This window comes from Muscardinus avellanarius (assembly GCF_963383645.1).
Source record: "Muscardinus avellanarius genome assembly, chromosome: 13".
Lineage (NCBI taxonomy): Eukaryota > Metazoa > Chordata > Mammalia > Rodentia > Gliridae > Muscardinus > Muscardinus avellanarius.
Genome location: NC_137799.1, coordinates 60707428 through 60722645, shown reverse-complemented (window position 1 = coordinate 60722645; position 15218 = coordinate 60707428). Strand labels below are relative to the sequence as shown.

Below are 15218 nucleotides of genomic sequence, written 5' to 3'. Positions count from 1 at the left end.
CAAGGCCGGTACTGGGGCCTCTGAGGCCGGGATCGGAGCCTGCCGAGGGGTTAGGCCGCTGCTGGGGCCAGTGAGGCCGGCATCGGAGCCTGCCGTGAGGCAAGGCCGGTACTGGGGCCTCCGACGCCAGGATAAGAGCCTGCTGAGGGGTTAGGCCGGTGCTGGGGCCAGCGAGGCCGGCATCGGAGCCTGCCTTGAGGCAAGGCCGGTACTGGGGCCTCGAGGCCAGGATAAGAGCCTGCCGAGGGGTTAGGCCGGTGCTGGGGCCAGCGAGGCCGGCATCGGAGCCTGCCGTGAGGCATTACCAGTGTTGGGGCCTCCGAGGCCGGGATTGGAATCCTGCCAAGGGGTTAGACCGGTGCAGGGGCCAATGGCCAGCATCGGAGCCTGGCGTGAGGCAAGTTCACTCCTGCGGCCTCCAAGGTCGGGACCAAAGCCAGCTTAGGGGTTTGACCGGTTCAGGGGCCAGCGAGACCAGAACTGGGTCCTCCCATGAGGCAAGGCCGCTGCGTGAGCCAGCGAGGTCTGGATCAGTCCACTGAGTAGCCAGGCCACTACTGGGACCATCAAGAGTGGGATTGGTACTTGCAACGCAGCATGCACAGAGAAATATCGCAGAAAATATAAATCAGACGCTTCTCTTAATCAGCAATAACTAGGAGGAAAAGGGCAACAGGAAGAGGTTGAGCTATAGAAAGGGCCCTATAGTGAAGCAACTAATGTGATCAATCAGAGGGTATGTAATACTGGAGGAGGGAGCCTCTTTAAAATGCAGGAGGTACATAAACAAATGTATCAAAGTAAATCACCAAAGAAGTGTGGGATGGAGGGAGGGGGAGGGAATGGGACGGGGGCTGGAGGAGGGCTAATTGGATGATGTGTGCTTGTATATCCTCTCAAGTCTTGTACTCCAATGTGATTGATATATGACTACAATGCACCAATTTAAAAAATAAATTAATTAAAAAAAATAAATAAAATGCAGGAGGTACATAAAAAAAATAAAGAGTAATTAACGAGGGCAATCAGGACAACTTCGAATCATGCAATTGTTGGCAGCCTCCATTAAGTCTGTGTGTACAGTGTTAGAAGGTAAAAAACATTCATGAATGCTTTGGAAGCCTGACAGTTGCATTTAAAAGCTGATAATTTTCTCTCACTGACATCTGCAAAGAATCTTAGTAGAAAATGGGAAGGTATGAATGTTAGGAGGCCAGATTACACTGGGAAGTCTCCTAACTTTTGTGAAAAGTCTTTGATGATAGAATATTCAATCTGTGTATTGGTTTTTCCCACCTATAAAACCAAAATTATATAACTTGGGTGAGTTGTAAAAGGAATGAGTAATTTGATGCGGTTACACCTATGTTCATAATTATTACACGGAAGTGTAATGCAAATATATAATCCACTGACAGTCCTTTATAGCCTAGGTCAGTTCTAGATCTGTAAATGATAAAACCAATCATATGAAACATGTGTCATGGTGGAGGAGATTACCAGGAAGGTCACGACACTATACAGAAAAAAAATGCACTAGACAATATAGAATCAAATTATTTGAAACTTCTTGCCCCTACCTAACTACTATAGTTAGCCACATATTGTTTTTCAATAAATGCCGAAAGCTCTATTTGCTCTGTGAATTCATCTCTGGATTTTCTATCTTAGAGCTCTCTCCTTTGATTTGATCACTTTTCTCTGAGTCACATCTTTCTCAATTACTATACACATCTCTGAGTTTTTAAAAATTATAAATGTCTACTTTTAACCTACTTTTCCAACTAGATCATAAGTCCCTTGATCAGTAACCATATATTATTATTATTACATCTTCAAAGCCAGATGTTTGGTTTCATGCAGTGAATGTCTTCCCTATTTTTCCCATGGTTATCATAAAAATATAATTGCTAGTGAAGAATGAAGTCACAGAATGGAGCAGCCACAAAGACAGCACTTCTGTGCGATTGTTATGTTATAGGTACACTGGATTCATTTGTGAGTTTCTGAGGCACATGGATCATGTCTTTTTCACATCTCATTGTGTGTGTGTGTGTGTGTGTGTGTGTGTGTGTGTGTGTGTGTGTGTTCTTCCAGGAGACCTGACACATGGTAGATATGACAGTAACAGACAGAGAAAAGAAACTGGGAAAGGAGGGAAAATTAATTAGCAGGAAGAATAAATCTGGGTATTGAGGAATGGGCTGGAATATGAGAAAAAGGAGAAATTCTAGGCAAGAGATACATTATATACAAGATATGGGCCTATGAGGAGGTAGTCTAACTGGAGCAAGAAACTGGCTTTATGATGCTATGGGATCTTGTGTGGCCATACTGTGCAAGTCAAAAGAAAGAATTAGAGTTGAGGCTATAGGCAAGAGAGATAGGTTCTTTTTGTCCATTATACTTGTACATCGTACATTCAAGTGACATACACACAGGGACACAGCACTTTATGAGCTTTCCCCCATTTCCCGTCTCACTCCCTTTCCTTCCTACTATATGAGAGTTGAGAGGGGAGAGAGAGACTTGATATAGGGAACACTTTGATTGACGTTGTGTACATACTGTAGGTTCTTAAAACAAGGAAAACTGTTGCTTTAGGAAAGCTGCTTGGAAACAGTATCTTGTAAGGTAGATAAGAAAGGGAACGTTGAAGAAAAAAATCATTTAAGATTCACATGTGAACATGGGGTGATAAACCTCAACTACAGCAGGTTCATCAAAATAGAAAAATTTTTACTGAAAAAAATCAGTGATATTTGATGATTTACCAAATGCAATGGTAAAAGAGAGAGGAGAGAGAAAGAGAGGGAGACAGAGACAGAGAGAAAGAGAATGCAACTATTCTCAAACTTCTTTAATGAAGGTTGATCTCACAAATGGTGCTAAAATTAAAATGAGGACGTATAGAAAATAGTTGTTTTGATGAAAAGCAGCAAATTTTATTTTGGACATGATGAATTTTATGTAGTGGTAGGTAAATCTAAGGAAGATATACCATGGATTTTTAAAATAAAGGTATAAAAGGAATAAAAAGCCAGGAAACTGGGAGCAGTAGCATGGAAGAGTAGGAAGTACCTCATGTTGTGGATAAATCCACAAAGCAGATAGTTTAGTGCAAAACATGGAAAAAATACTTAAGATGCTGAATTATTATTTTCCTTAAGTCTCTTAAAATCTGAGTATATTTGCTAAAATATTAAAATGCACATTAATTGCTACTATAATTACCACATAACAAAGATAAGATAAAGTGATGATGATTAGAATTCTTGGAAATTGCCAAATCTTATATAAGTCTGAAACCAGAGGCAGGATACATTTTTACCTGATTCATATAAAGAAGGTTCACTTGTTTATTCTTGGATCTTTCAAAAGAATCTTATTCTCCCCTATCTACTTTCATAAAGATAAAATGGGTTTGGAGTTATAGCTCAGTGATATAGTGTGGGTCCTGAGTTTATTTTTCAGCAATGCACATATGAGGAAGGAAGGAAAGAGGGAAAAAAGGAAGGAAGGAAGGAAGGAAGGAAGGAAGGAAGGAAGGAAGGAAGGAAGGAAAGAGGAGGAGAGGGGCAGGAAGAAGAGGGGAGAGGAGGGAGGGAGAGGGGAAGAGAGGGGTAGGAAAGAGAGAGGAGGGGAAAGGAGGAGAGGAGAGGAGAGGAGAGGAGAGGAGAGGAGAGGAGAGGAGAGGAGAGGAGAGGAGAGGAGAGGAGAGGAGAGGAGAGGAGAGAAGAGGAAGGGAGAATTGAAGAGAACATAGAATTTAATTTCTGGAGGAGAAAATTCTAGGATTGGTTGGGATTTTTTTTTTTCCTGTCAACCAAACACCTTCATTTTCTTAACTATAAAATAAGACCAAGACATTCCTTTTAGCAGATTGGCCCTACATGATTTGCCCTACAAAAAATAGAAAAACAGAAACCCTGAGCAGGTGAGAGGGAGGGAGTGGTGCTGTGTGACATGGATGTATGGCAGTCTGAATTATAGCAGATCTACAAAGAGTTAGAGCCAGGTAGAAGGGAGGGACCTGATCTCTGGGGAGCTTGATTAAGAAAAGGAAGAAAATATTCAATAATTAAGTATGTGGACTCTGAATTCATGTAGAGGGGTGTTTATCTCCAGATCAAACCCAGTCCCCAGCTGGGTAGCTATGAGAAATTTGCTGAGGTTAACTAAACCAATACTTCACACCAAGAGGATCTACCTTCTATGGTTTGTGTGAAGACAGGATGAGATGCAGAGTAAGTAATGCTAACATTAGCTAACATGAAAAGGAAACAGTGTTAAATCTATTTTAACTACTTATATTAGCCATCACTCATTTCTAGTGGAAGTTGTTGAATATAAGAGAGAGAGAGAGAGAGAGAGAGAGAGAGAGAGAGAGAGAGAGAGAGAAAGAGGAAGTAAACAGCAAGGATAGGTAAAAAAAGAAATAGGATTAAAATGAGGGAGAATGAGGAAGGGAGTGTAAAGAAAAAGTTGAAAGATCCTTGGTAAAAGAGAAAAGGAAAAGAATTTAAAGGATTTTTAAAATTAGCAATTATAGTTTACATTTTTATATTGTATCTTTGTTACCATCATAAGAATAAAACAAGACAAAATATAACTGTGAGTGAAACTGACAATAAATTTCAATGGAAAACTCATTGGAGCAAAAGAAAAAGGGAGGAAAGAGGCTTGTTATAGGACATATGGGAAATGACTGAAAGTGTGAAATATTACATCATACAATTTCTATCTTCTTTTTTCATGCATCTATCCCTATACAACAATGCATGTTTAAATAGTGTTCAATGTTATCCTCCTTGGTATGGCTTGACCTTTATATACTATTTTAACCAAAGTACATTTATATAATTAAGAATGGTGCTATAATACAAAGCAAAGGTTTTATATTACACCAGGAAACTTAAGTCCTATAAAACAGAGGCTACATTCCAGCAAACTAGCAAATCTTTTTTTTAATCCCTATTCATACACAATTCAGAATGATGTAATGCCAGGTTATATATCAACCAAACCATTCTTTTAATAAATCTTTGAACCAAATGCTTGCTGAATCTGTCTGGAATGGATAGCATGCTGACAAAATGGATAAACTCAGTGCTCTATAGTTTATGACAGTTCTCACAGAAGAACCAAAACTCATTCAATTGAAGATGTTCGCATCTCTCCTCATTCTCTCTTTGTTTTTGAGACTATAACTGAGTTATGAAGCCTCAGATATTTCTGACTGTATATTCACAATTGATCCCTAAAGATCAGCATTGACTCACAAACCCAAACCAAATAGGAAGTGCTTTCTGGTAGAGCATGATGAAGTTTAAATAGACCTTAGCACGTTCTTAAACTTTGAAGTTTTGAACTACCAAAGCCAAAGATTATTATAGAATTGAAGGGCAGCCACCACAAAATGAACAATAATGCATTGATTGGGTCTAGGGAGACTACACAAAGGAAGAGGGCTTGAGCATTACACTTGAAGTTGGCCTTTCATCTTCTAGAGAAGCAACGTACTTGGGGCTTTGTTTTCCCCTAGGAATCTCCCATGCCCTGGGCATTTGCCCCATCATGGTTAGCAAGGAGCAGGCTCCCTAGCCAAAAGGTCACAAACTTTTTCCCAGCCCTGATCACAACATAAGCTTCCATACAGCACTCTTTTATGAATTCTTTGCTCCTCCACCTACACACTTCTATTACTACTACTACTACTACTACTACTACTACTACTATTATTATTATTTTTTTTTTTGAGGGTATCCTGAATATTTGAATCTAGGAGTTTTCTACCTCTGAGCTACACCCACCTTTTTTATTTTTTATTTTGAAACAAGATCTTGCTAAGTTGCTGAAGCTGGCCTCAAACCTGCTTTCTTACTATTTCAACCTCCCAAGTACTAGGATTTCAGGCATGCTCCATCATGCCCAACATTTCCTTCAGAATGATCACTTCCTGAGCCAAATTATGAATTTCAATAGCTGTTCAGATCTCAGCTCTACCAAATGGCATAGTCAGTTTGAAATCTTGGCCCAGTGCTGCAGAAGGGTCTGAAAGTTCAGATAATGTAAAAGGTAAGAATGGGAGCAGCTTTCTAGAATATTCTAACGTCCCTTGTTGATTCATTGATTCTATGAATGCTCTTACCTATTTGTACTTTTTCTCCATTAATTATATTTTTGAGCTCTACCTCACTTGGCATATAAATTCTACAAAATGACCTAAATTAATGATAGGATTTTGACTTTTCAAAAACATGTTCATGATGAAGAGTTTCAGCTCAGTTGGAAAGTACTTGGCCACTGTTCATCAGATCTTGGGTTCAGTTTTCAGCACCACACAAAAATATTCATCAATAGAACTCCTTAATAATCTGGAACTAATGTCATCTTTAAGTAATGGAAACAACATTGATTTGGGAATAAACCAATTTGGGGTTAATCCCAGCCTTCTTACTTGAGGCCAATGGAACAATGGGTGAGTGATCTTACCTCTTGAGGCTTCAAATTTATTTTATTTAAGAAAGTTAATACTATGTGTTTTTCTGGGTCATAAAATATACAAAACATGTAAGAGTCTCTAAAAAACTTCGCTCAGAATGAAGTAGCTCCTTTTGTAGCACCTTTTCAGTTTCTCCCATGTTATTTATCCCAGTGATTTGTGCTTCTCTAATTTAAAGTGTTTTCCTACTTCAAAAAGGTTCTTCCTGCTTCGTCAAATGGTTATAATGACCAGTAGCCATCACCCTCAATATTTTGAGGACATATAAAGAGTACTTATCTTTTTACATGCAGTATGTCTAATTATGGTCACAAAAGCATTCTGTTTGAATCACACCTACTTCTGAAAGAAAATCTAATTCATACACACACACACACACACACACACACACATTAAACACACAGCAAGACTTAAGAGGGCTACCTTTTATTGGTAAAGTAATGCTCTTATGTCCTAAAACTAGGATTGGTAATTTTAATACAGAGAGTTCTTGGGTTTTAACTCTCAAATAATGCCAGCTAACATATGTGTGTCTGCATAGAATTATTATGTTCATTAAAATGGAAAAGTGCATAAAATTATTCCTCATTTTCTTCTTCCAAAACTTCTGCAAAGTATTTGTACCTATCTTTCTAAGCCTACAACACCAAAGATAAGGAGAAGTCAGAGGCCTAAATTATGGGCAGGAATTGAGGTACTCAGAAAATACTGCATGTGTGGGCATTGATTCATTACCTGAGCCAAGACATTAAGGTGAAAATTCTATGGCATGTGCCAGATTAGCAGGACCAAACTGTACTGAAACAACATAGTTCTTCTAGACTTCTTAAACACTGTGCCCTTGTGAGGAGTCGCCATTGCTTTTCTCTACCCTTAATGGAGCTAAAATTCCAATTGCTCTGCTTCCATGTTGTATTTTAAAAATCAGTACTGAAGTAAATCAGTTAAGTCTTTTTTAAATTAAGTGCCTAGGTTAGGTTCTAAGTTGAGGCATAAAAATAGAGTATTTTCCTAAACTTTTAATGCTTATTTTGATAGTTATTTATATAATTTGGGAGCCTATCTTCAATTTTAGACACTGTTAATGTATTTGGTAAAAATGCCAAGGATGGATTATATGAATTATGGTCATGACTATGTCACTGGATTGTAAAATGAGGCTATACTTGAAATCAGTTGTCTAGCCTATAAAAGCACACTTAAGAATAAAGCTAATAGCTGCTTTTATCTAACTTGTGATGATTATAAATAATAAAGTAAACTATGGTCTGTCATTTTGAATATATTTTTGTGATTAGGAAAAAGTTATCTAGTCTCCCTCATGGCTTTAAACTTTTCAGGCTGACTTTATGTCCCTGCCAAATGAAAAATTATGAAATAAAAGGAAGATTCCAGTTATTCTACATTATTCACAGAGCCGTAAGATAATAAATTACTATTGATTTAAGCTACTTAGTTTATGATACGTTGTAATGGCAACCTCAGGAATCTAATACACACAGTTTCACAAGTCCCCCTAGTATTCCTCCTTCTATCATTGGAACTCTTTTCCCCAATTATGGCTTTGTTGATCCCCTAGACTTAAAACTGCATTACTGAATTTTATTTCCTTTCTTAACCATAATTAATGATCATCTTTTACTAATTTTAAAGAGAGGCATATGGGAGTCAGTCCATATCAGTAAGCAGGAGATAATTGTTAAATTTTCAGGAATTTTGCAAGCTTACTGCTAAACACAGCCATCATTTAAAAAATTATGTTGTATAAGCTGTAAATTAGCTAAACTAAAGAAAAGTAATAAATAATCAATTCATCATCACTTATTAATTATTTGAATATAGTTTACTCTCTATGTTTTGAACATATTCATTTACATAAATAATTTATTATTAGTAATTTACATACCCTTATTTTATTTGTGTGAAGGAAACACTATATAATGGTATACCAATACACATTTTTTCCCAATACACATCAAGGCTTGATATCAACCATGGTGTGGGTATTCATAACATGAAAACTGTCGTATGCAATGGTTTTTTTTGTATTTCCAGCAAAATTTCCAGTTGTAAATATTTACCAACATGGCATTGAAATAACTATAGAGTCCATTTTATAACTAAATTGGGATGGCTAGCGAGAAACAGACCAAGATTAGCTGAAGAGATCTGTATTCTGAACCTTGCAGTAGAAAATCAGAGCTCAGGAAAATAGGAGAAAAAAAATAAAGGACTGTATTACACATAATGAAGACAAAGCTATTTGACAGGGATTGTGACGAAAGGATAAGAGAGACTTAGATGCTGGTGACCTACTTTTAGTATAGTCTACTAAATCTCTCAGGGAGGTGGTTAGCTCTGATTATAAATATTAATTAGATTTCAATGAGTACTATTCACAAGCTCTGTGTGTCTTAGTGGGAGATGTTTTGGATACATAGAAGATGTTAGATGATGATAGTGATAGATAGCAATGGCTATGATATACATATATGTGCACTGTTTGCTCAAGTTGGTAATTAACTATGATTTTACTAAGTAAATCAGACGCAAGTAAACTACAAAATTATAGGTAAATTAAATAACTCTATCGGGCAGATAAAACCTAAGTAGCTTTAGCAGGTATATAATTCAACCATATCTGGGCCAAGTCAACAGTCTATGGCTTTGCCGTAACATCTTCCTTGTTCCGTCTATAAGCTGAACAAAAATATTTACAGGAACCAGCAGGTCGACGCACTTAAAACAAAGATTCAAAGAACCTGATACCCATTAAATGGTTGCTTCCTAAAATTCTTAAGAGTAATTTGAGGCTGTTGGCTGCTTGATATTCTTCTGCACTGTGGGGAGTGGAGTCTCAGGTTAGACTCTCTGCCCCAGCCCTTGAACTCTGTGCCAGCCAGAGTGCGGAATGCTGCAAGCTTTCAATCAGTGCCAGAGAGAAGGTGGAAGGCCTTTCTTCTTTTAACCACAACGCCAGCAGCAGATTAAGGAGTGGTGTTACCTACACCACACAAAGTCTTGCTGAGTCTACTTGTGCTGTTAAGTCCTGTGCCACATACGAGGAAGGTTGAAGGGTGGGATGTGGGAAGCAAGCATCATCTCAGGCTGTTGTGACTGAACAGTCTTTGAAAACCTATCATCTGAGTTCAACAATGTTACTATTTAATTGACCACCAGGGTTTTTCTTTTTTCTTTTCTATTTTTTCATGGTACTGGGGATCAAACTCAGGGGTTTTCTACCACTGAGTTATAACCCCATCCCTATTTTATTTTTGTTTTGAAACAGGGTCTTGCTAAATTACAGCATGCTGGCCTGGAACCTGTGATCCTCCTATCTCAGCCTCCCATGTACTGGGATTACAGACATGTACCACTACTTTTGGCAGGGTTTTCTTTCTCCTCCTCCTCCTTCATATATATATATATATATATATATATATATATATATATATATATGTGTGTGTGTGTGTGTGTGTGTGTGTGTGTGTGTGTGTGTGTAATATATAAGATTATATTACTATATTACTCATATATATTATTCATATATAAAATAAATATGAGGCTCTCTTTCCTCCTCTGTGAACATAATCATCCAACCAGAGAAGAAACTCAGTCTCTTAATGTCCATAGTTCAACATTTATTCTTAGATATCTTATGCATTCTAAATAAAAAAGGAAAGAAAATCTAGGTCATACTTAAGATAGTCTCAAAAGGAAGCATGAAATACAATACAAAAAAATTGTATCATAAACACAAATAATACAATAACTACTTTTATAATTTGCTTTTCAGTATACTAGGCCTGGGGAATACCCTGTTTTTTTTTTGGGGGGGGTACTGGGGATGGGACCCAGTGGCATTGTACCTCCAAGCTACAGCCCCAGCCTTAATTTTTAGTCTTTTTTATTCTTGAAACAGAGTTACATTGAGTTGTGAAGTGCCTTTCTAAGTAGCTGAGGCTGTACATGAACCGTGATCCTCTGGTCTCAGCCTCCAGAATGCTGAGATTACAAGCATGAGCCCGGTGTCACCCTGAGTTTCTGATGTTGCTGGATACAGAAGATGGGTGGGAAGCAGGAGGGAGTATTGTTACGAAGAGGGGTGGAGAGTTTCTCTCTACCTTTATCTGTTCTTCCTATGTTTTCTCCTCTACTTATGGCTGACCTTGCTCCTGACCCAGTTCTTCATCCTGGAAACATTTACTGCAGGCTCTGATGAACTAACTCTGTTCAATGAACTCTGGCCTGTAATTAACATAGCAGGCCAACAGCATTTGGTAGACTCTCACATTTTTTTTCATAGATAAATCTTGAAAACAGGCAAAAGATATACTTAAAACCAAAAGGTAAAAAGATTTTTATTTTTAAATATTTGGGGTAAGAAATGTCCTTAGATAAAATGAAACAATGCAGTAGTGATAGTGTTAACACAACAAGAATTATAGGCCAAATGAAAGTACTATGATTTCACAACCAGGCACAGTGGGCACATCTGTATATCCTAGAACTTGCGAGGCTGAGACAGGAGAATCACAGTTTCGGGGTGTAGCTCAGAAGTAGAACACCCATGGGATCGCTAATACTAAACACACACACACACACACACACACACACACACACACACACAGAGTTTTATGATTTTAGTATGACCTGAAAATTAGCTCAACTAGCATTCAAAATGTTACTTAAAGTATCATAAAGCAAAAAACTGAGAATTTTTTAAAGGATTAACAAAAGCAAGATTTTCTTTACACATGTTCTATATTTCACTAAATGCATTACTTTTAGTATATGACACATTTTTACTACCAAAGATTTTTTTCAGACTTACAAAAAAAATCTTTTATTTTTAAGTTACCTTTAGTATCAAATACTAATTTCACAGTCTGACTTAGAGCAAAGATGATGTTCCATTTTTTCATAGTTACTTTGATAATAACTTGACAATAACATTTTACTGGCCAAATTTAAGCTAGATTTTATATCTGTAAACTGACTTTCTCAGCCAGTTCTATGCTGAACTTTGTAATTTTATAAAAAACTGTTCTTGACTGAAATGCAAGCCTTCCCTAATGACATGTCACACTGTAATGCTTATCCTATGAGTTTGTGGTTTTCCAAATTTAGGACTAAACATAGTTTCATCAGTGAGTTGAGCTTTAGTCTTGTTCTCCTTTGATTTTATAAGTAGTGGTTCTAACTTTGAAGTGAGCCACCTAACTATTTTTTTTTTCATTTCTTGTTGAGAAAGAAAAATAACATACAAATTCCTGGCATGTTAACAAGAGAATTTCAGCAGCTTTCTCCCTGACATGAGCTATTTTATTCAGAGACTGATGTTTTCTCTTTTTAGAAGGTTTTCCAGAGGAGACTATGACTAAAAAGCCACCTTAGGGATGTACCTACCTATGTTCTTATAAGTGTGAAATCTGAGCCACTTCTCCAGAATAGGAGCCCTGAGGAAACCTAGAACACAAATATGTATTTGTCCCAGGCATAGAGGGGCCTAAACTTTGAAACATTTCAATATACTCACAAAAAATAGTTTACTGGATTGAAAATAGTTTCCTATCCTTAAGATTATCACAGACTCAATGCTGAACAGACCCTATCATCTCTGTAGTTTATAGTAACTTACTGGGTAGGAGTATCTCACTGTATAATTCAGGTTTCCCCTAAGTAGTTGCGACATTACAGATAAATTATCAAAAAAAAAAACTGTGTTTATTTTTACTAGCTATGCTCAATACTTTTTTTTTTACCATAATTAGAGTGAAAGTATCTCAGCAACACCTCCTTCCCCTTTAAAATTCTGCTGTTATCTCAATGCCCATATAAATTATTCTGGATATTTAATTGTCCATTTTAGGTTAAAGTCATATACTATAATTTAGATAAGACAACTATTTTCAGTTGTCATTTTCTTTGAGCTTTTGGTTAAATCCCTTCATTCTTCTAATTGGTGTACAACTATTTGGAAAGGCTTTGAAAGCCAGGTGAGTTTGTTTTTAGGAAGGTGGGCAATAGGAAGTAACAGTGACAACAAATTTTAAGTCATTCTTCTGCCTCTAATATGTAAAAAAAAAAAATAAAGACTGTAGCCTCCAGGTGATTTAGTCAGGAAAACTGAAAATCTAATTCCCCAATACAGGTTTCTCTCAACTTAAGCAAGATAATGAAACTCCACTCCAAGCAGCAGGATTGTGGGGAAATTTCACTTGCTCCTCTTGTCTGTGATATACGGTACAAGGGTTGGCCCTGATTTGGTCCACCTGCCAGTGGAGTTTAAAGTTTCCAGGCTCAGAAGAACACAATGACTTGGATCAAACGGCCTAAATGGGAAGAAGAATATTCCTGTTGTATCAAGGAAGATGTTGAAGTCGTGCTAAGCTATCTCCGGCTCTCTGATGCGTCCATGCCACAGAAAGACAGCACCGACCGACTTCCTCTTTCCCTGACCAGAGAGTATTTCTGACCATCCAGGATATTCCGAAAGCTTGGAGACATATGGCTGGAAAATGAAACGACCTGGGAGCGTGGCCACATCCTAATTTTCTTTCGCGTCGTGCCAGTGAAAGGCGCAGGGATGCAAAAGGACAGTTTTAAAATGTGAAATTTTACCCCATAAAGCTAAAACCGATTTCATTTACCTCGTTTCTTTTGGGGCTCCAGTACCTGCTTTTCCTCCCTCTCTGCAATATCAGTTAACTCAACTCTGCAATAGGGTGACCAAAGAGGAAGAGAAGGAGGCGATCTGGATAACCTTAGTAAGTGGTCGAAGGGTGGCACTGGCCAGCCGCGTCCTGTGCTGATTTCAGGGCTAATACCGCCCGGGCTTATGGAGCCGGCGGCGCCCTCGGAGCTTGGGGAATAGACTCGGGCTCCGGGAGGGGGCCGCTGATCTCGCGGCCGCTTTCCAGGCCCTGGCGGTCTCTCATCCGCCGCGTTTTAGCTCCATTATCACCTTTCTGGAAAAGTCATGGAAGACGGCCCGCTGCCAGACCTCAGGGACGTGGAGCTGAAACTGGGGCGCAAAGTCCCCGAAAGCCTAGTGCGCTCGCTCCGTGGGGAGGAGCCGGCTCCCCGGGACAGGGACCCCTGCGGGGGGAGCGGCGGCGGCGGCGGCTGCAGTAGCAGCAGCAGCTGCGGGAGCTTCCCTCCCTCCCTGTCGTCTTCCTCTTCGTCCTCCCCAACCTCTGGCTCCCCAAGACGCAGCCACTCCAGCGCCCTGGAGAGGCTGGAAGCCAAGCTTCGCCTCCTCAGGCAAGAGATGGTGAGTGCGATGCTCCAGCCGCGGGGGTGGGGGCCGGGGCTAATGATGGGGCTGTCGGAGGATGGGCGCGTGGGAGATGCGGGTTCAGCAGCGCGCAGGGGGGCGCGCGTCTGCAGGAGGCTTCAGCGACGCCGGTTTACCCCGGACTTTGCTCGGTCACGGTTTGCTAGGACAGCAGACACTGCTCTACTCTGTGTACTTTCTGATAGCGCCGCCTCGCTGCGCACAGATCTATTTAGCTGCCAGCCGCAGCCCCTCAGGCAGCAGCCTGCAGCCTGTTCGCAGTGACAGCACCCGTCTGGGGCCTGCTGTGCAGTTTACACTTTCGATGGCTTAAAAGGTGGCTCGGTCCAATGCACTTACTGCAGAAAGGCTTCCCGCCGTGCAGAGAGGTGGCGCGGCCAGGTTCCAGCTCACTCTTCCACCAGGACCGCCCCGCCTCCCTCGTTCCACCCCCAGGATGCGGCAGCTGCAGCTGTTTCAAGGCCACTGTGGAGCAGATTCTCCACAGCTGGTTCTGTAAACAGTGGCCCACTCGTTCTTGGTGTGCTTATGAATAGCTCCTCTCACTGTTTTGATCTGGGAGAGCAGGTGATTCCGAGCCCAGGGATTTGATAATGACCATCTCCAACCCTTCTCCCTCAGCCCTCCATCCATAATTGTTTTCTCTGCTGTTTGCATACAGTGGACTAAGAATAGGACTATGGGACTGGTATAAGATCTGAGAATGGGTGTTATTGTAGATGTGCTTAGACTGAAATGTTTGTTTACTTGCCTTGAGCTCTTGGGCCAGTCATTTGACCTCTGTAGACTTCATTTCTTTTTTTTTTTTTCTACAGTGAAGAGCTGTTTGGAGGAAGTGATCTCTTTCTAAATCCTTTAGGAAAAAAATGACCACAAATCCACAGTATTTTCAACCAGGTGGAGCCGAGAAAGGTTTCAACAGTCACCCAGGGGATGATAAGGATTTCCTACAAAAATGACCTGACCTTTTGGGGATTTGCACTAAAAAGAAGCTTCCCTGGCTCCTCTCTTTGTGTATCTGGAAAATCCCAGGAGGGAATACATTCCAAGCATAAAAAAAATCTTGGCAAATCTATGAGTGCAAAAAGTCAATCTTCAGAGGTCCTGGCCTTGTTAGAACACTAGGATGTCACTAAAAGCCTTGCCTTAGAACTTTAAGGTAGTTCTAAGGATTTTAGTGTTTAATATCTCTCAAGTATCGATTTTCTTCCCCCTGGGACTATACCACATGTTGAAAATGAGTCTATATGTGAATATGTGTTTATATGTGTATTTATATGTGAATGTATGTGTGTATATATTTATATGCCATGTGCACTGCAAAGGACTTTATTATTGTATTCGTGTTTCACTGCTTCAATACAATTACATATACAAGTTATACATATTAGTCATTCAATACGTATTTATTAA

The 15218-nt window shown here is 39.5% G+C and overlaps 1 protein-coding gene across 1 annotated transcript in view; it reads left to right on the top strand.

Moving 5' to 3' along the window:
* Nucleotides 1-13487: 13487 nt before the first annotated feature.
* The window catches only part of LURAP1L (leucine rich adaptor protein 1 like), a gene marked incomplete at both ends in the record, with an annotated part of 46909 nt that continues 45178 nt past the window's right edge, over nt 13488-15218 (top strand). Inside the window, one exon of the mRNA XM_080709107.1 lies at nt 13488-13781. Within this exon, the coding sequence (XP_080565233.1) occupies nt 13488-13781 (294 nt within the window). The remainder of the gene's footprint in view (nt 13782-15218) is intronic.